Genomic DNA, 25,708 nt, shown 5'->3' with positions numbered 1-25,708 from the left:
CAAGACTAAGGATATTACTGAGTATCTTCTTGAAGCTCAGGTAGGTTAAATTATGAACATTATATTCTTGGTATAATAATACATGCAACTTTGTCTTAGCAGATGGTTACTTAACACACATGCTTCCCTAAATATAAGTAAAACATAGTGCCAAATAGTGCCAACATCAGTGGCGGTATTTGTATTTTTGCAGATATAGTACATGCCCATTCTATTTCTCACCCATGTGAATATACCCTAAATGATAAAACCTGCATTGTTACTCAAGAAAACTTTGAGAAGTAACTTGCATTAGGTGAACTTATGGAAAAATTATAGATTCAGCCAATGTTATGACTTGAGTATCACCGTCACTACCTGAACAAGACTTCACTGCCTAAGAGTAGGGTAACACATGCTATATTTTGCTGCATATTTTCCTACCCATTGACTTCAATGGGTGGCAAAATCAGCTGCTGAAAAAACGCAGCAAAATACGCCACATATGACCCTACCCATATAAAAGTCTTAGTTCTGTCTCTAGACTCTTTTCACTTTGGGGGACATATATCATTTTTGCTTTGGTAAGCAGGTTCTGAAGTCATTTTTATTTTTATTTTTTTGCTTTAGCTACATATTTATCATACTATCAAAGGGGATTGATAAATTTGGAGGACATAAGCAAAACAAAAAAGTCACAGCTGAGACTTTTGTGAGACTTTTTAGCAACTTTTTAAATTTGCTCACGTACAGGAGTTTTGTACTCCAGGTCAGGCCTGAAGTATACTTGTGACTTTTTGTGGTGGCGGGGTGTGTGGTGCAGGGCAGATGTTGTTACCCTAGGGACATATGGCATTAAACCCTTGTATTCATGACCCAAGGGCGTGGTTCAGCCTATAACCAACCAGGGCAATAAAGACTCCGGCCGTTATGGACAACGGTAGCTTTACTGAGGGTAGACAGTTGGTAAAGTCTGTACAGCTCAGCCAGGCCCCAAGGAGGGGACCAGTGATGCAGAGACCTTAAGGGCTTGCTGGGACTTGTAGTAGGGCTGGACAATTGAACGCAGACCACGCTGACTTGACAGATGACAGAGACTGACTTGACTTGACTCATAAAGCTGTGACTTTAGTTTACTTGAATTGATGGTGGCTGCAGGACTTGACTTGGAGGTCTCCAACACTCTGGACACACACACTAGGCACAACTGCACTGGATCTCAGCTCAGCAGAAGAGCAGAGCTCAAAGAGAGAGAAGCTGGCTCCACCCAGGGTTTATATGGGGGAGACTAGCAGGGAGCCCATAGGTCACTCTTGGGATCACCTGGTCACTGGTACCTCCTGGGTAACAATCACATGACACATCACATGGTATAACTCTTAAAGCTACATTACATTTTATAGCACTTTACATGGTAAAACATTTTTACAATGGGGAAACAAGTGCAGGGGGCCTTAGGAATACTGATGGAGGCTGCCTGACAGGACAGCATGAGCATGGGGTAACACTTCCCGTACTGGGCCACCACATTTTTGTAAGGGGTTTGCAACTTTTCGTACATCATAAATACCTGACCACTGCAAATAAAAAAAAAACTTAAATCTGCTTAGGTAAGGCTGTTTGTAACTTTTTGCTTGCAAACATGCAAAAAAGGCTATAAATACCTTGATTAATGTCCCCCTTTTATGTTATTTTAAAGCATACCTTTGAAGGAAAAGAAAAGGACGAGGCCAAACTTTTCTCCTCCATCTCTATTTGACCTGAATGGCCACATTGACTAACAATGAATGCAAAGAAAGAATTCACATAGCACTCACCATATTCTCATAAAGGCTTGGTCACTTCTGTCTTTTATTGAGAATTTCATCGGTGCAGCGGATGCCAAACCATGTGGCTAAGGTGCGGGGATGGTGACCCAGTGCAGGGGAGAGATGAGACAACAGAACTGTTTCGCATTGAATGACGTGAAACAGTTCTGTCGTCTCATCTCTCCCCTGCACTGGTTCACCCTCCCAGCACCTTTGCAGGCATGGTTTGTCGTCCGTTGCACCAATTAAATTCTTTAATAAAAGAGAGAAATGACCAAGCTTTTATGAGAATATGGTGAGTGCTATGGGAATTCTTCCTTTAAATTTATTGTTATATAACTGTCCCTCCTAGCAGGTTACATAGTTACATAGTTAGTATGGTTGAAAAAAGACATACGTCCATCGAGTCCAACCAGGGAATTGAAGGGAAGGGTGTAAGGGGATAAGGGAAAGGGATGTAGTTTTATAATTCTGCATAAGCATTAATGTTATTTTGTTCCAGGAATGTATCTAACCCTGTTTTAAAGCTGTTAATTGTTCCTGCTGTGACCAGTTCCTGAGGTAGACCGTTCCATAAATTCACAGTCCTCACGATAAAGAAGGCGTGTCACCCCTTTAGACTAAACCTTTTCTTCTCCAGATGGAGGGAGTGCCCCCTCGTCCTTTGGGGGGGTTTAACCTGGAACAGTTTTTCTCCATATTTTTTGTATGGGCCATTTATATACTTATATACGTTTATCATATCCCCCCTTAAACGTCTCTTCTCAAGACTAAACAATTGTAACTCCTTTAATCGCTCATAGCTAAGATGTTCCATGCCCCATATTAGTTTAGTTGCGCGTCTCTGCACCCCTTCCAACTCCGCAGTGTCCCTCCTATGAACAGGCGACCAAAACTGAACAGCATATTCCAGGTGAGGCCGTACCAATGCTTTATAAAGGGGGAGTATTATGTCCCTGTCCCTTGAGTCCATGCCTCTTTTGATACATGACAATATCCTGCTGGCTTTGGAAGCAGCAGCCTGACATTGCATGCTATTCTGTAGTCTGTGATCTACAAGTACACCCAGATCCTTCTCTACCAGTGACTCTGACAGTTTAATCCCCCCTAAGACATACGATGCATGCATGTTATTAGTACCCAGATGCATAACTTTACATTTATCCACATTGAACCTCATTTGCCAAGTGGATGCCCAGACACTTAGTCTATCCAAGTCATCTTGTAACTTATGCACATCCTCTATAGACTGTACCGTGCTACAAAGCTTGGTGTCATCTGCAAAGATAGAAACAGAGCTGTTAATACCATCCTCTATATCATTGATAAATAAATTAAACAGCAGCGGGCCCAGTACTGAACCTTGGGGTACACCACTAATTACCGGGGACCAATCAGAGTACGAATCATTGACCACCACTCTCTGGGTACGATCCATGAGCCAGTGTTCAATCCAGTTACAAACTAAAGTTTCCAAGCCCAAGGACCTTAACTTACCTGTCAGACGTCTGTGGGGGACAGTATCAAACGCTTTGGCAAAATCCAGAAACACTATATCCACAGCCATTCCTCTGTCAAGGCTTCTACTCACCTCTTCATAAAAGCAAATTAGATTGGTTTGACAACTTCTATCCTTAGTAAACCCAATTTAGCACCCCATAGAGACCAATGCTCTTACGAGACCAATGGCTTTACCTCACTGTAACTTACTGTCCAATTAACACCTGCTGTGCCGTGGGGATCATACTCTCATATCTCCACCTAGACTTACATTGTATGTCCATCTTGGTCACGTAATACAGAGTGCACTTCCCACAGCTCGTGATTGGTCTGAGCACTTTTGATAAATCCATTTAAGTTTATTGCCCCCCCCCCCAATATAGCTCTATGGGAGAGCAGTTCGGCAATCTTAAGCTCCCCCATAGAGCTATATTGAGGGGGCGGGGGTTGTGACGCACCACTGTGAAAAAGAACTGGGGCTCCAAACAGGAGATCCCCCCCTCCCCCCGCCAGTGCTTGGACCCCCCCTGATCTAAAACTTATCCCCTATCCTTTTGATAGAGGATATGTTTTTTTCTATGATACTTCTTTAAGTCAGGGGTAGTTTATATTGTTTTTTGTGGTTGCTTACTGAATTCTATCCAATTTCAGAAAAAGCAGTGCAAACTATTTAGCTCCACCCATGGGCAGGATTTGCTGTTTGAGGATACAACCACAAGTTTGATTACTCTTCCGGCAGAAATGGACACTTTTCTGTTTTTAGGACCAGAAGTCTATAATGCCATGCATACACTACACGGTAGGGGACATGTGTGTGAATCATATTAATTATTTCATAAGTTTAACAAGAAGTGATATCTGTGTTTCAATATTTTCATAGTACCAATTTAATTTACCAATTAGGAGCTCCTCTTCCATCCAACAAGGAAATCCGCTGGTGTACACAAAGCCAGAATGAGAAGTTAAAATGTGATAACTGGTCCTCAGTAAGTGGTGGTGCTATCAAATGCATAGAGCCATCATCTGTACATGAGTGCATTAAAAAGATTCTGGTAAGTCTAAGAACCGTCTGGATTGACTCAGCGATGGGAAGTAGAGGCCATAAGTATTATGGTCAAGAGTAATGGGTCTTTTTATTATTGCAGAAAGGAGAAGCTGAAGCAATAACTGTTAGTGTAGATTACATGTACACGGCTCTGCAATGTGGACTGGTCATAGCAGTAGAAGAGTACCACAATAAAAGTAAGTTTATACAGTATTGACCCAAAAGTTTCATCTGTAATATGTTCAGACATGTACTGTTTAGTTTTGCCCAACATGGGAAGGCTTACGCAACTCTTACACTTTCTTAAAGGGGTTATCCAGGAATAGTAAACCAAAGCTAATTTCTTCTAAAAACAACACCACCCTTGTCCTCAGGTTGTGTGTCATATTACAACTTGTCTTCAATGGAAATTAGTTGCAATACCACACAATACTTGAAGACATAGGTGGGGCTGTTTTTGGAAGAAGTTAGCTCTGACGTTCTATTTCTGGACAACCCCTTTAAAGGGAACCAATCAGTAGATTTTAGCATATATAACACTCAACAACGCGTTATATATGCTAAAATCGTTATCCTCCCCATCAATTCAGACCCTTTTGCATATAGGTGCCAGGGTCTGAATTGATCATGGCATCTATAAGGTTAATGGCGGGCATCAGCATGATCGCTAATGTCTGCCAATAGTGTGCAGTCCACGGCTGCTCATAATAGCCTGAAGCATGAAGCCCTCCAACCAACATTTTAGCCACCATATACAGAGGATGTTGGTGGTAGCAATGACAGGTGCTAAATAGTATTCAGGTTAGATCACAGAAATATAAAATAATAGTAACACAGTGTGTAAACCTGGGCAAAAACAGATAAAGGATACAACGCAAATGCTACAATGATATAAAGGTATCTGACATACAATAAAGCATCAGAGAAGACAAAATCATAGACATGGATGCCAGAAGCTTGAGTATACCTGCCATGTACCTGTTCAACCACCAGACACCCCAACGTACATTTCACGTACTCACTTCGTCAGAATGCCCCCTGTAAAAGCGAGTACGTCCTTCGGGAACATTTATGTGAACAATCAGGACAAAAACATGCCAGATAAATTTTTTTAAAAAAGACACAAAAACATGCCAGACTAAAAAAAAGACAAAAAAAGCACAAAAACATGCCAGACTGAAAAAAACGAACATGCAAACACACACAGAGAGGTTGTGCATAATCAAAATCAATCAACGGAATTCAGATAAATATACCAGACACTGGTTCATTCAGCAACAACCAAACAGATTAGACTTTTGGCATTACTTAGTTTTTTACTTATTGAAATAAATATTTATAGAAGATCTAGTAATAAAACATAACGCACATAGGTTTCATTATACTGTTTAATTAATAAATGTAAATATAAAAAAATCTTGATCTCTTCTGTTTTGTAGATGACTTTGCCCCATGCCAAACACGTGGAGCAAAATATACAGGTATGAACGCATAAAATAGAGAAAAGCTCTAGTGGATAGCTATAATCTACATATTTGATCTCACTTTGATCACACTAAGACAATTCTGTTGTTTTTGCATCATTTATGATCAATGTCACACGTTCTGAATGATAAAACCCCATAATGTAACAGTGCGTATACAATATATCATATTAAAAAGTATACTGGGTTATAGTTGGGGTGAAGAGCTGTAAAATAAGGGGTTACTCACTAGGCGCTGCATTATGCTTGTAAATAGTTTTATTCCTAATGTGCTGTAGGTGAACGCACAGAGAGCAGAGTGCTCATCCGCTGCCTTTATTAGCATAATAGTGAAGGAGGGGGGGGGGGCCAACGGGGGAATATGGAAGAGACAGGGAAGCTCGGCCAGAGTTCACAGCAAGGACTGAATATGAACATGGGTGGAATCCTCCAAACCTGTGCACAGGGCCATGATCACCACGCTTGTCAAATCTTCCTCAGGTTAGATAAGTCTTGCAACTGGATCAGCACATCTCTGGTGCAGACAAGTTTTGGCTATCTTGCTTGGAGCAGACTTTAGCTGTAACAAGTTACTGACTAGGCCTGGACTTTACTGACTGGACCTAGCAGATTACATTTCTGACAGAACTGATCAACACAGGAGCACAGCTTGAAAATGTCCTCACACTACTCTGGAACTCCTCCTTTAGCATTTTCCAGATGTTTCTACATAGAAACTGACTGGGTAATGCGATGTGACCAATGATTCACTCATCTTTTATACAATTATCTACCATTGAAGGTAGCAAAAGTGCAAACATTTTTATTAAGTAAATATAACACAGCATAAACATCTGTGTAACCTGACTTTATATAAAGGACAAGAAATGTGATAATCTTGGAGGAGTCAACTAACTACCCATTAAAGGGGTACTCTACTGGCCAGCGTTCGGAAGTAAATGTTCCGAACGCTGTTTTCGCACTGCAGGAGTCGGCTATGCCCCTCGTGACATCACGGTCACGCACCCTCAATACAAGTCTGGACTTGCATTGAGGGGGCATGGCCGTGACATCACGAGGGCGTGGCCAACCCCCACAGTGCGAAAACAGCGTTCGGTACAATTACTTCCGAACGCTGGCCAGTGGCGTACCCCTTTAATATGAATGTGTTATCAAGTCTTAAAGTGACCATATCTGAGGTGATCATTGCAGTGCACAATACGGGAAGCTAATATACAGTAACTCTCTACCACTGCTCTACAAATCTAAAGTCTTTGAAGCTGATACAGGAAGATGTTGTTGTCAAATATTTATCTATAGGAAACTATATTCAATATTCAGCTTGTGAGCTATTTTACAGAGGCCCTATATTCTTTTCTATCTGGTCTAGATTTTGGCACCCCTTCTGCTGTAGCCTTAGTAAAGAAAAGTGACAAAGATATTACATGGAACAATCTTAAAGGCAAAAAGTCATGTCACACCGGTGTTGGTCATCAGGCTGGATGGATAATCCCTACTAGTCTGATCAGTAAGGAGACCATGAGTTGTGATATTGGTGAGTAGATTGTGTATCTATGTCCAATGTACACTAATATTTAATAATACACATTGGCATCTGCAGAAATGTATCTGGGGGCATAACTTTAATGGGGGCACTGCAGAACTTTAATTCTTATCTTCTAAACAAATATTGCTTTAAACAAAGTTGTCAACCTTCTATTTTACTTTAATTTTTTTGGACAATGTAGTAAAAACAAATTATAGTCAGCCAACATTTCTTTTTATAGAAAAGAAATTTCATATCTTGAATAGTCATATCTCTGACACTAATATGAACACATTGGCCCTCATTTACATATTTTGTCAGGTTGTGTGCCAGATTTTGCGCCATAATTTGCGCCTGAATTGAAAAAACCCAGACTAACTCTCCATTTTGCTAAGAAAACCCGAAAAAGGGGCATGGCCACTGGGAAAAAGGGGGCATGGCCACCGGGAAAAGGGGGTGTGGTCTCCGATAAGGGGCGTGTCCCTGATATTTTCACAAAAACCCAACATATTTACTAAGGTTTCCACATAGAATGTGGTGGATTTGAGCTGAGGAAAACCTGACAGATCAGAGCGTGTGTAAAAAAAAAAAAGCAAAGTGTAGGGAAAGTGGAAAATGTAGGGAAACCTACATGGAAAAAAATTTGTAGGGAATTAAAACCAGCAAAGAAACCTACACTCCACTCTTAGTAAATATGGGCCATCAGCACCATTTAGGGTCCTTTTTCACAATGGAAATTCCAAGCAGAAAACAGCAAAAAAATTCTGTTCAGAAATTCCAGTGCAGCAGCCTACCATTGTTTTCTATTGAATTCTGCAGCAGCGGGCAAACGGCAAATTCAAATTACAGACTCCGCAGAAAGAATGAACATGTATTGGTGATCCATGGAATCCACACGGCAATGCATTGGAACATTTCTGTGCGGTCCTGGCACCTACTGATTGTCAGCAACTGCCGTGTATAGATTGTCCGACTGCATTTTTTCCGGGTGGACATGCCGCTGTGTGAAAGGGCCCTTACTGTGAACAGATCCCAAAACCCGGCATAAGCTCCAGCTTAACAAAAAAGAATTAATAAAAAAATAAAAATAAACCCTGCCTGTTGACCCTGAACAAAAGTCCACTATATTTTATAGACTGTCAGTGAAGTTATCAACAGTTGAAAACTCTACTCTGGAAACATAATATTATTTCTATATTCCAAGAGAAGAGAAAGAAATCGGCAACTCACCATTCAGCTGGTATGTTCTTCTTTTATTGAGGCATACTCACTACCCTCTCCCTTTGTTATATTCATGTGAGTATGCTTCAATAAAAGAAGAACATACCAGCTGAATGGTGAGTTGCCGATTTCTTTCTCTTCTCTTGGAATATATGAATATCTCATTGTGTCAGAGCACCACCAGCAGCATCTAGCTACACCAACGCATATCCAACATGTTTATTTCCACCAATACCACAGTGCCGTGCTACTTCTTATATGAAATAATATTATTTCTCCTGAATAGGCTCCTACTTTAGTGAGAGTTGTGCTCCTGGATCCGCCATTGATTCCAACCTCTGCAAGTTGTGTATTGGTGATCCCCAAAATACCAAAGCAAACACCAAATGTTCTCCAAACAACAAAGAGGCTTACTATGACAATGAAGGAGCCATCAGGTAAAATAAACTAGTGACACTGTTCTATCCATTCTTCTCTCTGTTATTGTCTATTGCAGGTTGATTGTTGATTCCACATTTATTTCACATCTTTTTAATAATCTTATTTTAGGCTCTGACTTAAAAGAGTACTTCACCCCTAGACATTTTATGCCCTATCCAAGACTTTACATTTGCAAAATGCATGCATTTTATTACCCTAAAACAACCATGGGGAACCTATATGGTGCAAATGCACAAGAAATTAGTTCATAAAATGACCAAAGAAAAATTATTTTGCATATAAAAAATTATTGAGCACCTTATAGTGCTTGTCAGGGTGCATGAAAAAGCTCCTCTTCTGAAAAGACTCCAAGCTGCTCACTGGTGAAAGCTGACTAATACACTGTACTGAGGCACAGCAGAGAGCAAAGCAGGGGAGAACCACACCCCTCCTCCTCTCCTTATAAAAATACTCCTGGACAAAAAAGATTTGGTTACCAGGGTTCATTTGCAAAATTAAAGAGACAGAAATGGAATAAAGATGTTTTATTGCACAAACACCGATGCTACATTATTTTTCTGTATTGGATTGATTCTCATGTGGTCTGTAATAACATTCATTATGTTATGCTAGTGAGTGAATGCTCCAAGGTGATTTTTCAGCCAAACAGCTCAAGTTATTTCTTATTTCAGAATAAATCTGTTTATGTCACATTTTTTCCCAATACAAAAATACTTAAATCAAAACAAATTAATAACTGGGCTACACTAGCTGTGTAAATATTGCTTTAAAATGTATTGAGATATTTATATATTTATAGCATAGCATTATGATATAAATTTCTGCTAGAAGGGGATCTCTCTTGAGAATTTACACTTATTACTTATTACTATCCTAAGGATACGGGATAAGTTTCAGATCGCGGGGGGTCCGACCGCTGGGGCCCCCCATGATCTCCTGTACGGGACCCTGGCAGCAAGCGGGAAGAGGGCGTGTTGACCCCCGCACGAAGTGGCGGCTGACACGCCCCCTCAATACAACTCTGTGGCAGAGCCGGAGCGCTGCCTTTGCCAATCTCCGGCTCTGCCATAGTGATGTATTGAGGGGGCATGTCAGCCGCCACTTTGTGCGGTGGTCGACACCTGCTATCTGGCCAGCGAGCTGGGGCCCTGTACAGGAGATCGTGGGGGCCCCAGCGGTCGCCCCCCCCGCAATCTGAAATTTAGGGGATACGTTTTTCAGCACTGGACTACCCCTTTAAGACAATAGGGCTTTATGACACACGTATGGCAACCAAAGGGGACTGGCAGCGGCTGCATAACTTCAGCTAAATTGAACTTTAACTTCTACTTGGATTTTAGGTGTCTGGCAGAGAAGGGAGATGTGGCTTTTGTGCCACACACTGCTGTATTTGAAAACACGGATGGTAAGAAAACAAGTATATTTTAGTCTTCCTCTTAGAAATGTTAACATTACGGGCGGACCCAACTGAATCTTTTAGTTATTTGAAACAAAGCAGAAAGGAATGGAGCTGGCACTACTGAAATGTGACTTGAGTGAAAGAGTGACACCTAATAAAACAGTCTTATCACCAATAGGCTCCGCAAGTAGGTCCAACGTGCTGCACTCCAACAAAAGCAGAAACTCCTAAATCTGCACCGTATAAAGATGAATAGATGAGCAGCAGAGAATGGGATCAAACAACACAGGTATGTTCCATAAAAAGAGTGACGACGTTTCACAGCAGCTTAATATGGCTCTCGTGAATGTGACATGGCATCGGCGCGGCTGAAATACGTCAGTGACACGCAGTGCCATGGTAACATGTACATAAATTTAAGTCAGACATGTGCAGCTCAGCACGGTAGCTGAACCTAAAGCAGCTAACGACGCATGCGTGCCTTACGCTGCAGGTGAACACAAAGAAGTAGCATATAATACAATAAAATTAATTAATAGAACAACTGCAACATATCATAGGAAAACACTCAGATCATTTTTATCCTTAATGGGGTACTCCAGTGGAAAGTAATTTTATTTTAAAATCTGTGCTCTCTGCTGACACCTCTGTCCATGTTAGGAACTGGCCAGAGCAGGAGCAAATCCCCATAGCAAACCTATCCTGCTCTGGACAGTTACTGACATGGACAGAGGTGTCAGCAGAGAGCAATGTGGTCAGACAGAAAAGAAATTCAAAAAGAAAAGAACTTCCTCTGTAGCATACAGCAGCTGATAAATACTGGAAGGATTAAGATTTTTCAATAGAAGTAATTTACAAATTTGTTTAACTTTCTGGCACCAGTTGATTTAAAAAATAAAAAAAATAAAATAGTTTTCCACCGGAGTACACTTATAAGGCCAGGCAATCCAAGTGCATTGGTCTTAAAGGGGTATTCCAGGAAAAAACTTTTTTTATATATATCAACTGGCTCAGGAAAGTTAAACAGATTTGTAAATTACTTCTATTAAAAAATCTTAATCCTTCCAATAGTTATTAGCTTCTGAAGTTTTCTGTCTAACTGCTCAATGATGATGTCACGTCCCGGGAGCTGTGCATGATGGGAAAATATCCCCATAGGAGCTAGACAGCTCCCGGGATGTGATTCATCAGAAAGCAGTTAGACAGAAAACAGCAACTCAACTTCAGAAGCTAATAACTATTGGAAGGATTAAGATTTTTTTATTAGAAGTAATTTACAAATCTGTTTAACTTTCCGGAGCCAGTTGATATGCAAAAAAAAAGTTTTTGCCTGGAATACCCCTTTAATGATCCAAGAGGCAATAGCTTGTGGCGATCTCCACCATCTTTTGGAGCTTCATCAACCTCCAATTCTGCAAACCTCAACACAGATGGATTACTACTGTGCATTGTTCTGACATGATCTACAAGTTGGGGACAGCCGTGTCAGTTAGCTGCTTCAGGTTCGGCTGCCAAGCTGAGCTTCACAGGCGCCAACTTATTTTTATGTACATGTTGCCATGGCACCGCGCGCCGCTGATGTATTTCAGTCGCTGATGCCATGTCAAATTCAGAGAGCGGGAAGAAGCCGCTGTGAAAGGTTGTCACTTTTTTATGGAACGTACCTGTGTTGTTTGAGAACATTCTCTGCAAATAAAGATATTTGGATTGTGGATCGAGTGCCGCTCATCTATTCTTCTTTATACTGTGCATCTTTTAGTTATTTGTTGAATGTTTGACAATGTAGCCTTTTTGATATAAGAGTTATGCAAGAATAAGCATTTCTGCATTGGTTACGATGTATTACGTATGATGAAGGTGGAAATGTAAGTTGTGAACGGCAGAACTCTGGGGGAGATTTATCAAAACCTGTGCAAAGGAAAAGTTGCCCAGTTGCCCTTAGCAACCAATCAGAGCGTTTCTTTCATTTTGCAGAGGCCTTGTTAAAAATGAAAGAAGCAAGCTGATTGGTTGCTATGGGCAACTGGGCAACTATTCCTCTGGACAGGTTTTGATAAACCTCCTCCTATGTGTCTGTGTAATCTTGCTTTGTTTTTGGCTTACGTGTGTCAAATTTATCAAAATATCGCACAGACTTTGATAAATTTTGCACAAATGAAAAATCACCTCATAAACTTGCTGTAGGATGCCCCTTTTTTATGTTTGCACATTATTTTTGCACCTTTCTAAAAAATAAAGTTAAAAGGGGTTGTCCGCTGCCCTGCCTTTCGGAGCTCCGCTCGCAGCGTCCGGAAGTTCATTACTCCGAATGCTGTGTACGGGCTTCCGTGTTCGAGGCCGCCCCCTCCTGATGTCACGCCCACCCCCTCAACAAAAGTCTATGGGAAGGGGGCACGAGGGGGCAGGCGTGATGTCACGAGGGGGCAGCCTCGAATACGGAAGCCCGCTTACAGCGTTCGGAGTAATAAACTTGCGGACACTGTGAGCGGAGCTCCGGAAGGCAGGGCATCGGACAACTCTGCATTTCACAGTCACTTTTGCCAAAGTTGTCTATTTTAAAATTACGCAAAATGTTTTGTGCAAAAACTAACTGCACAAAAATGTTATGCCAAATTACTGCCAAAAAAATGTCAGGAAGACAATGATAAATCTCTCCCTTGTCTTCTGGGCAATCATCCAATAACTAGAACTGGTGGACCTAAGAAAACACAAAGATCCAATAATATTATGGATTTATCAACATTGCTGGGAATCAAGTGAAATAGCAACCATTGGGAGTACTTCATATACTGTACAACTCTGCAGGATACGGGATAAGTGTCTTATGGCGTGGGGTCTGAATGCTGGGAAGTTGTATTTCTTTCCAGTCTGACCACAGTGCTCCTGCTCTGGACAGTTCCTGACATGGACAGAGGTAGCAGCAGAGAGCACTGTGGTCAGACTGAAAAGAACTCCATAAAGAAATACAACTTCCTCTGCAGCATACAGCAGCTGGAAGGATTGATATGCTGGAAGGTTTAAGATTTTTTTTAATTTTTTTTATAAAAGTAATTTACCAATTTGTATAACTTTCTGGCACCAGTTGATTTGAAAAATGTTGTTTTCCATCGGTGTACCCCTTTAAGAGGCATAATATTTTTTATGTTTTCCATCTACAGACCCATATGAGGGTTTTTTATTTTTTGTATGACTATAGGTACTTTGCAATTAAACCTTTTATTTGTACCATAAAATGTACAGTGACAGCATTTTTTTTTTTTTGTGGGGTTGAAAATAGAAATTGGATTGCAATTTGGCAACGTGTGTGGATTCGTTTTTACACAGTGCACATTACGGTTAAACTGACATGTTATATTTATTCTGGGAGTCAATGCAATTAAAAAGATACCCATATATACATTTTTTTTCTATCACTGTACTCTTAAAAAAAAATCTAACTATTTTGACAAAATCACTACACTTAAAATTGTCCTATTCTGACAACTTTATTTTTATTTTTCCATGAATGCAGCTATATGAGGCCTTATTTTATGTGCCATGTAGTTTTTATTGGTATGGTTTTTGTTTTACTGGGACTTTTTGGTCACTTTTTATTAAAAAATTTTATGATATATGATGTGACCAAAAATCAGCAATTCTGGTGTTTGGTACTTTTTTACATTTACTTCGTTCACCATGCAGGATAATCAATATTATATTTTAATAGTTCAGACAATTCTGCATGTAGTGATACCAAATATGTTTCTGTGTTTTGAACTTTTTTTTTTTTTTCCGGAAAATAGAGGTGATTTAAATATTTACAGTATTAGGGAAGGAGTTTTTATATATATTTTTTAAAACATTTTACTATTATTTATTTTACACTTTTTAAATCCCCATAAACCCCATAATCCTACTACATTATATTATATTATAAGATTGCATTAACTATACAAGGCAATGCTATTGCAAAGCATTGTACAGTTAGACCAGCCATTTACTAAAACAGCCTGCCTCTGGGGGTTTGGAGGATGGTAAGAGACCTCTGGCCTTTGAATTCATTGGACTCCTGCAATCGCTCTGCAGGGGGGGGGGGGGTCTAATGAGAAACGATCCCCAAACCCAACAACCCCCAAACCCCGGCCTTCCCCCCGATGCCCCCGAACCCATTGACATCTCCATTTTTATAAAAAATTTACCATTGCCATTGATGTCACTGATCACATGATCTTATAGGGGTTATCCAGAAATAGAAAAACAAGCTAATCTATTTCAAAAACTGCTACCCGTCTGTCTCCAGGTTGGGTGTGGTATTTCAACTGGGCTCCATTTACTTTAATGGAACTGAGCTGCAGAACCACACCAACCTTGAGACAGACGGATAGCTTTTTATTTTTAAGAAATTAGCTCTGTTTTTCTATTCCTGGATAACCCCTTTAAATGTTACTGGAGGAAATCAGTGTGATATCTGATGTCCACCATTATCTGTGAGTTCCCCATTGAAGTACATTTAAAGAGTACCCGTCAGATCCAACAAATTTTTTTTTAAAATATATCACTCAGTACCTAATCCTCACCATTTATATCTAATTTTTATGTGTCTAGCGCCTTTATTTTTTTTTTATTACACTTTTTATTACACTTACAATTTAGCTCTCTAGTCTGAATTCCTCTCAAAGGGAGGGGGCGTGGCCTCACTATGCAGGTCTCCGCCCCCTCCCTCAGTATGCTGTCTGCTCACATCTCCCCTAGCATTAGCAAAACTACAACTCCTAGCTTGTCCTCACTGACAGTAGCGGGACACAAGCTGTCAGTGGGAGGATTTTTCCTCCAGCTGTGAGTCCTGCACTCACAACTGTCAATCAAGGAAGTGTGTCCATGACATAGGTGATGACGCATGGACACAGCATGACTAGTATGTGACCAAGCAGGCAGAGGGGGCAGTTGTTTGACTGGCTTTTTCAATATGAAATACTGAAAATTTTCGAATGAAATCAATTGCAAAACCTATTGCTTTACAACATATCAAAAGTTTTTATATCTGACAGTGCTCATTTAAGACGTGTGTCCTTAAGAGGTTATCTAAAGAAAATCTAAGAAACTTTCTCACATAGGTTGTGTTTTCATTTCTTACCATTTCAAGATTCCTACAACATGAGCTGAAAACAACAGAAAAACTCTCCCTTCTTTTCTGGACCTTGGTGTCATAGCATCACGTATATTGATTGATACATAATAACCACTATGTGAAAAGAAGTAGCTCAAAATTACAGGGGTGGTCTGGGATTATTATTATTTATATTTAAACATGTTCAGGCTGTTAATAAACAAAAAACCTGTACTCACCTTCCCTGATCTGCCACTGTTCTGACAGAACCCTGTCCCATTCTCTGTATTGACTAAAGGAAGTGCACGTTCAGTTGATCACTGACTGAGGAGGGACAAGATGGTACATTTGACCAATAAATAGCCAAAGTTTGACTCATTATCCTTAACCTGTCCAGGACCAAGGGCGTACAGGTATGCCCTTGAGCCTTTGTACTTAAAGGGGTACTCCGGTGAAAACCTTTTTTCTTTTAAATCAACTGGCTCCGAAAAGTTAAACAGATTTGTAAATTGCTTCTATTAAAAAATCTTAATCCTTCCTGTACTTATTAGCTGCTGAATACTACAGAGGAAATTCTTTTCTTTATGGAATGGTCTCTGATGACATCACGAGCACAGTGCTCTTTGCTGACGTTATAATAATAATAATAATAATAATAATAATGTCTTTATTTATTGTTGTCCTTAGTGAGATTTGAACCCAAGGCCCCAGCACTGCAAGGCAGCAGTCCTAACCACTAAGCCACCATGCTGCCCTTAGCATACATCTGCTATGCATGGTTACTAAAATGGGCAAAGATGTCAGCAGAGAGCACTGTGCTCATGATGTCATCAGTGTTCCAAAAAGAAAGGGATTTCCTCTGTAGCATTCAGCAGCTAATAAGTACTGGAAGGATTAAGATTTTTTTTAAATAGAAGTCATTTACAAATATGTTTAACTTTCCGGCACCAGTTGATTTAAAAGAAAAAAGGTTTTCACTGGAGTACCCCTTTAAGGACCAAGGGATGTACACCCTGGTCTCATTTACGGGGTTTAAACTGCTTTCACCAGTGGAGAACGGGATAAACCTGGTGGTTCATGGTTGCTACGGGCAGCCAGGACCCACGGCTAATGTCTGGCACCACTGATACCTGGTATTAACCCTTTAGGTGCCATGATCAAAGTTGATCGCAGCATCTAAAATTAAACTAAAACTATCCTGGCAGCTCAGCAGAGCTGATCGGGAATAATGGGGAAAAATCGTGATGTCCCGATCAGCTTACTGGATGACGAGAGGATCCTCACCTGCTTCTTCATCGTCCGTTCGGCGATCTGCTGCTCCAAGCCTGGCTAGAGCAGCAGAGTGCCAACAACACTGATCAATGCTATGCTATGGCATAACATTGATCAGTGTAAGCAATCAAAAGATTGCATGTTGTAGCCCCCTGGGAGATTAAAAAAAAGTGAAATAAAGTGTGAATATAAAAGTTAATAAAAGTTAATTAACCCCTTCCCTATTAAAAGTTTAAATCCCCCCCCTTTTCCCATTTTTTTTTTATAAGATAGTGTAGTAAAAAATTAAAATAATCATATGCGGTACAGCTGTGCATGTAAATGTCCGAACTATTAAAATATAAGATTATCTAAACCACACAGTCGATTGGGTACATAAAAAGCGATCAAAAAGTCCCATCAAAACAAAAATGGTACGGTTAAAAACTACAGACCACGATGCAAAATATGAGCCCTAATATAGCCCTGTATGCACAAAATAAAAAAGTGATAGGGGTCAGAAGATGACAATTTTAAACATACTAATTTTGGTGCATGTAGTTAGGATTTTTTTTAAGTAGTAAAATAAAATTAAACTTACAAAAATTGAGTATCCTTGTAACCGTATGGACCTACAAAATTAAGATCAACATTTAGTTTTTTTATTTCACCCCACAAATATATATTTTTTGGTTTTGCAGTAGATTTTGTCATTAAATGATTGATGTTATTGCAAAGTACAATTTGTGGCGCAAAAAACAAGCCCTTATATGGGTCTGTAGATGCAAAATTCAAAGTGGTATGATTTTTAGAAGGAGAAAAAAAACGAATGTGCAAAAAACCAAAATTGACCTGGTCCTTAAGGTAAAAATGGGCTTGGTCCTTAAGAGGTTCAAGTATCTTAATGGATAATGTACTACATATAATGTTGTTTGTTCTCTAGGTAAAAATCCTGCGCCTTGGGCAAAGGATTTAAAATCTACAGATTTTGAGTTGTTATGTCTTGATGGATCTCGAGCCCCTGTCAGTGACTACAGAAAATGTGACATTTTAGGGGTCCCCCCTCGAGCTGTCATTACCCGGCCAGAGACTCTCAGTGATGTTGTAAGAATTACTATCAGCCAGCAGGTAAGTGTCTCAATAAGACTTCAGAGAGGCTACTGAGTCCATGTAAGCAGAATTGTATTAATATGCAAAGCAATGCTCCTGCTATTTTAAATGGCAGATAACATTTTTAAGGCAAAATTATATTATGTGTTTTGCAAAAATGTATTCTCAGAACATGACAGTATTTTCACTAAAGAGTAACATACATTGTAATATAATATGTTGTGTACTTTTTATCAAACACATATTACACATGGAACTAATAATGTCTATCTATTTATCTACAGTATTTAATGTATTATGTAACAGTGTAGTGTTATAGGCTGTGTTCTACTGCCATGATAAAGATAAAGATAGAGATAAAGATAGTTTGTGTTGTCATAGGTTTAAAATTTCCTGGACCCCAATGCAACATCTCTGTTGTCCCCACCTAAAATGGGACATTTATAATACTGGCATCTTCATATGCGAAAGAGGGACCTTTGGGTTTCCTTAAAGGGGTACTCCGGCGCTAAGACATCTTATCCCCTATCCAAAGGATAGGGGATAAGATGCCTGACTGCGGGGGTCCCGCCGCTGGGGACCCCCGTGATCTTCCACGCCGCATCCCGTTAGCATCAGACCCCGGAGCGTGCTCGCTCCGGGACTGATTACTAGCGATCACAGGGACGGAGCAGAGTGACGTCATGGCTCCGCCCCCTCAATGCAATCCTACGGAGGGGGCGGAGCCATGACGTCACTCTGCTCCGTCCCTGTGATCGCTAGTAATCAGTCCCGGAGCGAGCACGCTCCGGGGGCTGATGCTAACGGGGTGCGGCGTGGAAGATCACGGGGGTCCCCAGCGGCGGGACCCCCGCGGTCAGGCATCTTATCCCCTATCCTTTGGAAAGGGCATAAGATGTCTTAGCACCGGAGTACCCCTTTAAGCATTGGAAACGGCTTGTGTATTACAGGCGTACTTGATTTGTAATAGCGTCATCATAGTGTTGCCTTCATTTACTGGTTGCATTCTATGTTAAAGATGGCACAATAGGGTGTGTTTATATTCATAAGCTGCATTTTATTGTGATCTTATGTAGAGAGTATGTTTGTATATTATACTACATATAATGAAAGTTATATACTACATTACATAAAGTAAAAGTCTTAAAAGTTAAACATTTTTCATCATCTTTTTCAGTTAGTTATTAAAAGGTATCATCAACTACAGGAACTTTATGACTTATATCCACTAGTAAACAGATATACAGATGTTTTATCTTTTAACCTTAGCCCATAGGCATACAGTAGGGAAACCCTAGAAGGTGAAAGGTCTTTTGCTTAAGCCCATGATTCCTTAGTCCTAAGTGAGGAAATTCTGTCTGAACGAGAGAATCTAGAGTCACCTAGGGAATAGCAAAGAGGTAAGTGGAGCAATCCAGCTCCTGTTTCCCTAAAATATGCCCCACTTGGTATGTTTGGCATTGAAGCCCTTGTGAGGTATTGAGAATATCCAGGTCATCTTATTCACTTCTACAGAGAAAACCAAAGAGAAGGGGAGGAGGAATGGGGAATTTGTCTAATCATTGGGGATAAGCTGTACAGAATCCTCATTGCAAGTCTAGGACTCATGGGGCTTTAGGCCTGGCCAATATTTTACTTGGTAATAGGAGCTACACTTTGAGTTGCCTGACCCTGCAGATTTATCATTACAGAAAAAGTAAAGAAACCCATCAGGAGCAAACCAGGGTGACACCCCTTTAGTAAAAGGGATACTCCCGTGGAAAACTTTTTTTTTAATCAACTGGTGCCAGAAAGTTAAACAGATTTGTAAATTACTTCTAAAAAAAAAATCTTAATCTTTCCAGTACTTATTAGCTTCAGAAATACTACAGAGGAAATGGTTTTCTTTTTGGAACACAGAGCTCTCTGCTGACATCATGACCACAGTGCTCTCTGCTGACATCTCTGTCCATATTAGGAACTGTCCAGAGCAGCATATGTTTGCTATGGGGATTTTCTCCTATTCTGGACAGTTCTTAAAATGGACAGAGATGTCAGCAGAGAGCACTGTGGTCATGATGTCAGCAGAGAGCTCTGTGTTCCAAAAAGAAAACCATTTCCTCTGTAGTATTTAGCAGCTAATAAGTACTGGGAGGATTAAGATTTTTAAATTTTTAAATAGAAGTAATTTACAAATCTGTGTAACAGTTGATTTAAAAAAAAAGTTTTCCACGGGATTACCCCTTTAACCTCTTTAGAGAACATTCACTATAGTGTTCAGCATGCTACCCTGCTTCAGTCATCTACAATGTTTGGGGTTACTGCAATATGGTATTTTGTCTGCCTCATTAAGCCAAATAAAGACAAACCGAGTTTATATTCATCTACAACCCTGTATATGGTGTTTTCATCCACACCACGACATCCCCCAACTCCCACCACACCTGACACCTGCATTAGGGAGTGCCCCAGGAAAACTAAGATGAGCACTATTTGTGCAGCCCCTGGTAGTTGCTGGATTGTTCAAGAACCCCTAGAAAGCCTATGGGATCCCTCAAGCTCGTCTGACTATGCCCAGCTGTGCAACTGCAAGGCCCAGCCAGTCCACAAGTTCTGTACCTTTGCAGGATTGTGCACCAATTTCATATAACCATGTGTGTACATTTATAACCTGCAGTCTGTTGTGTTTTTGCCATTATATTGTGTGTGCAGCATAGATTTATATGCTAGTCTCTGAATATTACATTTTTGTCTTTCTATTGGTGCAATAGTGTACCTGTCAATACAAAAACTTTTGACATGTCCTAGAAACATGGTTGGTTGGGGTCTGAGTGTTCAAATCCCGAGCAATTGTGTAAGAACAAGCGGCGAGAAAAGCATGACTGACCGAAACAGTCCCATAGATTTACATGGTATGTTTGTCTAGCTTAGTACACTCTTCTTCCTGCTTACTCTAGATATTGATCGTAGTCTGAACATTTAGACCCAGACCAATAAAAACTTTTAACATGTCCCTAGGACATTGTCTCCAAAAAACTATATATGGTCACCAAAAAATATTTAAGGCAATATGTAACCAAGTTATCATAAAGTAACCAAGTGCAAACTAAAAGGGGTATTCCGGCCATAGACATCTTATCCCCTATACAAAGGATAGGGGGATAAGATGTCTGATCACAGGGGTCTGCCAATGGGATCCATGCGATCTCCGTGCAACATCCAACATTCTGTGCTGGGCTGCTGCTCCAGTCTCAGAAACCTCTGAGTTTCCGGTACTAGAAATGCGGCATCACGCCATGGCCCCTCCATTCATGTCTATGGGAGGGGGTGTGATGGCTGTCACGCCCCCTTCCATAGAAATGTATTGAGGCCCTGGTGGCGTGACATAACGAGGGGGCGTGGCATAACGGAACGTCTTTAGTCCCGGAAACACAGAGGTTTCCGAGACTGGAGCAGCAGCCCCGCATAGAATGCGGGTGCTGTACGCAGATCGCGGAGGGTCCCAGCGGGGAGTCCCCCCCCCCCCCAATCAGACAACTTATCACCTTTGGATACGGGATAAGAAGTCTATGGCCAGAATACCCCTTTAAAGATAATGCATCAAATAATATAGCACTGATTGGAAAATAATATAGCAAAAACATGATTCTTTATTGAAAAACATACATACATATTTAAACAGAAGAAAGTAAGAATAATCAGGTGGACAATGTCAACACCCAAGAGGTATACAGGGTACAGTACAGTTGTCAGCAAGGAAAAAAGTGCAAGTGCAACAATGACTTTCAGATCATGCATATGTCATTGTTGCACTTGCACTTTTTTCCTGGCTGACATCTGTACTGTACCCTGTATACCTCTCGGATGTTGACCTGTCCACCTGATTAGTCTTCCTTCCTTCCTCCTGTGAGTTGTGTGTTTTCGTGGGGGTGGGAGGGGTGCTAATATGTAATTTTATTGAAGGAGATTTATCATTCTTTTCACACGTATGGCTTTTATATGACAATTTTCTTTAACTTACTTTTGCTTACATGCGACCTATTTATCAAATAGTCGCACAACCTTGATAAATAAATCACATGCAAGCAAAACCTGGGAAATCCGCTTACAATACCATTTTTTAAAGCAGAAGAATTTCCCTTATGTCAATAGCCAAAGTTCTCTATCTATGCTTTCTAACCAGTAGTGTTGCTAGAGAGTGAAAGGGGGGGGGGGTGTACTGCATCAGGTGACACCCTGACTGGCCTGCCTGGCACTAAATACCTGCACTCCAACTATCCCGCACCAAGCCATCCACCCTCCTCAAAAATTAAAAAATATTAAAACGCCATGAATATCCGTACTTTGTAGGCTTTTTTTGTTTCATTTTGAGCCCGCATTTTGTGATGTTGGTGGGCGGAGTCATGCGTTGCTGTGCTGAGGCCGGAGTTTACGTCAGGAAGGAAGACAGCACCAAGAGGCACATAAACAATTGTGAAGCCACAAAAAAAAAAAAAATGGCTTGGTACGTTACCCACCCCAAAATGTGCATGAAGCTGTATTACTATGGATGTTTCTTTTTTTAAGGAAAAATTTTAGTGCCACATATGGGTTATTTATGTAGTTTGTTTCGTGCCTTATTCTATTTTAACACAACATTCATTTTAAAATGTAGTGGGTACGCCAGCATGTACGTGTCCTAAAATTAACAAGGTGTGCAGTGTGTATTTTCAACCTTAAAATTAATTTAGTTAAATTAAGATTAAGATTTATTAGTTATATAATATATTTTCTATAATTAACATTAACATTAATGTAGTAGCTTTGTTTCATGAACAGTTGTTAAAGTGGGTGTTAATTTCCTTTTCTGCAGACGTATGCACTTTCTGTAAGCCAGGTTGGACCTGGAATGCATATGCCACTTTTAAATGGAGAGGCCACTTTTTTTTCTTCATAAATAGCGACTATCGCATTTGATAAATACATGACCACTGCAAAGTAAAAATAAATAAATAAAAATTACTACGTGAGCAGATTTCAGAAATGTTATTTGGAATAAGCAAAAATAAAAAAGTCGCAGCATGTATAGAAAAGTCGCACGTGCGCAAGTACGTGCAACTTTTTTATGCAAAAAAAATCTACTACGGAGCTTGATAAATATCCTTCAATGTGTTTTTAAATGTATGCTTTTTTTTTCAATAAAAAAAAATCATGTCTTTGCTATATTATATTCCAATCAGTGCCATTTTATTTGGTGTATATGTCTCTAGGACATGCCAAAAGTTTTTTTTAAAGTGACAGTGCCCATTAAAGTATTGCAACATCCTGTTAACTCTAATATTTCCTCCACTTTAGTCTCTCTATGGGCGGAAAGGATTTGAGAAGGACATTTTTCAGATGTTTTCTTCAAGTAACGGGCAAAATCTCCTCTTCAATGATGGCACACAATGCTTGATAGAATTTGACAGACAGATAGAAAAAGGCATCCTGGATGATTATTTTGGCAAGCGGTATCATTCAGCCGTGTACAAAGATAGCCACTGCCTACCAATATCAGGTACATTTACTTCATCCGTTCAATGTATAACAATAAACAGCAGTAAATAGTTACTATATGGAGGAGATTTATCAAAACCTGTCCAGAGGAAAAGTTGCCCAGTTGCCCATAGCAACCAATCAGATTGCTTCTTTCATTTTTGAAAAGGCCTCTGAGAAATGAAAGAAGCGATCTGATTGGTTGCTATGGGCAACTGGGCAACTTTTCCTCTGGACAGGTTTTGATGAATCTCCCCCTATAGGTCTGGACTGAAGGCAAATTTTGTACCATATTAGTTTAGTATTTGCCCAAGAAGGGTCGACAGCAAAAAGAAAAAAAAATCTAGCAGAGGGTTTACCCTGGGAAATCCCTGGCCTACACTCTTCATTTTAGGGTACATTCAAACATGCCATATTTACTGCAGATATGATACTGTGTTCAACTATTTATCTGTAGTGATTTAACGGCATGAAATCTGCAGCAGCAAACCAACAGCAGAAATGTTAGGTGTGAATGTACCCTTAGGGTAGGGTCACATACTGTGTTTTTTACGCTGCTGGTCAGCGAGAAATATACTGCATATACGCTATGAGCAGGGCTGCCGCAGACCTGTGTGTATTCAAAGTGGTTTGGAGGCTGCCCACACGTCACAGTTACGTCGGTGCGCTCGGCCTACCTCCCAACCTCACTGCACACACAGGGCTGTGACAGGGAAAGCCATGTTTGCCTTGTGCATACGCTGCATATTTCCTGCTGTCCGACAGATTTCTCGCAGCTTTAAATGCACTGTGTGTGACCTTACAAATACTATATTATCAGTTCTAAACTACTCTATATGAAGCATGAAGAGTTTACTCTAGTAGAGAAGTGGCCCCTTCTATAATAGTGAGGGGCAATTATAGAAATATCTAAGTAGTTTTACCGGGCTATTTCCATATCTACCATTCAATATAGTGGTAAGACCCCACTGATCAGATATATGGAATATCCAATAGATAAGACAGTAATGCAAGGGTACCGTTCCCATTTATCAATGCATTAGGAGATCCATCAGGATTAAATAGAACCCAGGAATCAGCAGTCCTAGTAAGGGGCACAATGCCAGGCTGTTATTACTAAAGCAATAAGTTTTAAGAAGATCTCTGGTGCTAAGAAATGTATCCCCTATCCGCAGGACCCCCCAATCTCCCGTCTGGAGCTCCAACTTAGCCCGGCTGAGCTGCTCTGTGTGACATTTCGCACAAAGCAGGTCAACTGGTACAAACGTGCCCCCCCCCCCCATTCTTCTCTACACTGCATCCCTGTGTATTTTCCTGTCCCATAGAGATGAATGGAGGGAGCATCTTTCAACCAGCTGAAGTGCTGTGAACAAAAAGCGTTCTAACAGAGCAGAGCCAGGGCCGAGCAGAGGCCTCGTACGGGAGATCGCGGGGGTCCAACCGCGGGGATATCTGGCGGATATGGGAAAATTTCTTAGCACTGGACTTTTTCTTAAAGGAAATGTATCATCAGAAAATTACCTAATGTTTTTATGGTAAACATATACATATTTATGAAATATTGCAATTTCCATTCTGGTCCCTTGGCATTATGATATTCTAACTTCCTGTACAGATCCCTTTCTAGCAGTGTTCTTATTATCATAGACAGACAGGAGTACAGAGAAAGGTGGAACCAGTGTATAGATAAACAGGATCTGAGATTAATCCCCTCTTCCTGTTTCTGCACAGGTCACAAAGCATGCTTAGAAACCTCTCCCATTCATGGGATTAGGGTCTGCTCCAGACTGTCCACTATTGGCCAAGGGAATGCTGTAAAGCATATCTCTAAATTCTGTTAGCACAGCTCCGGCACAATGGCCCCATAATAATGTAAAAAAAAATAAGATAAGAAAAGAACATGTCTCAGTATCTTATTTAAAAAAGTAAATCCAGTACAGTGAGGTGTTACGTGATGCCCTCATTTTTTTTCTTCTTTTTGTACCTACAGAATTGGCCTCTGCTTGCTCCTTCCATCACTGCTAAGAAGACTTCCATACCTCCATCTTTTTTCCAATAAATATTCTGAATTTACTTATCCTGTTTATTCATTCAATAAACATAAGGCTATCCTGAAAAATAATGGTCTATTGTATTCAATTAGGTAAATTTTCTTACGTAAAGAAGAAAATAGATTGTATACTGTAAGCCATTGGGGCAAAGTTCTTTCTACCTCTGTCTTTCATTTCATCCATGTTTATTGTACTTGTTTCTGTCTCATATTAGGTGTTTTAACCCTTTATCTTATGTTAAGCACCCTAAAATGGAATGGAAATAGTAGTAAAAACAAAATTACATAAAACATTTAAAATATATCCTCCCATAGT

At 40.2% G+C, this 25,708-nt stretch overlaps 1 protein-coding gene across 1 annotated transcript in view; it reads left to right on the top strand.

Moving 5' to 3' along the window:
* The window catches only part of LOC130360976 (saxiphilin-like), a 100,205-nt gene extending 74,747 nt beyond the window's left edge, over positions 1 to 25,458 (top strand). The window contains exons 11-21 of the mRNA XM_056563536.1: positions 1 to 40; positions 3,939 to 4,086; positions 4,191 to 4,339; positions 4,433 to 4,529; positions 5,772 to 5,813; positions 7,186 to 7,350; positions 8,849 to 8,999; positions 10,344 to 10,408; positions 17,683 to 17,867; positions 23,163 to 23,364; positions 25,333 to 25,458. The exon at positions 1 to 40 is cut by the window's left edge and continues 124 nt beyond it. Of these exons, the coding sequence (XP_056419511.1) occupies positions 1 to 40; positions 3,939 to 4,086; positions 4,191 to 4,339; positions 4,433 to 4,529; positions 5,772 to 5,813; positions 7,186 to 7,350; positions 8,849 to 8,999; positions 10,344 to 10,408; positions 17,683 to 17,867; positions 23,163 to 23,364; positions 25,333 to 25,367 (1,279 nt within the window). The 3' untranslated portion in view covers positions 25,368 to 25,458. The remainder of the gene's footprint in view (positions 41 to 3,938; positions 4,087 to 4,190; positions 4,340 to 4,432; positions 4,530 to 5,771; positions 5,814 to 7,185; positions 7,351 to 8,848; positions 9,000 to 10,343; positions 10,409 to 17,682; positions 17,868 to 23,162; positions 23,365 to 25,332) is intronic.
* Positions 25,459 to 25,708: the final 250 nt, after the last annotated feature.

The sequence above is a fragment of the Hyla sarda genome, chromosome 3 (assembly GCF_029499605.1).
Source record: "Hyla sarda isolate aHylSar1 chromosome 3, aHylSar1.hap1, whole genome shotgun sequence".
Taxonomy (NCBI): Eukaryota; Metazoa; Chordata; class Amphibia; order Anura; family Hylidae; genus Hyla; species Hyla sarda.
Note: the sequence above shows the minus strand (reverse complement) of the source record. Positions and strands in the feature narration are given on the sequence as shown.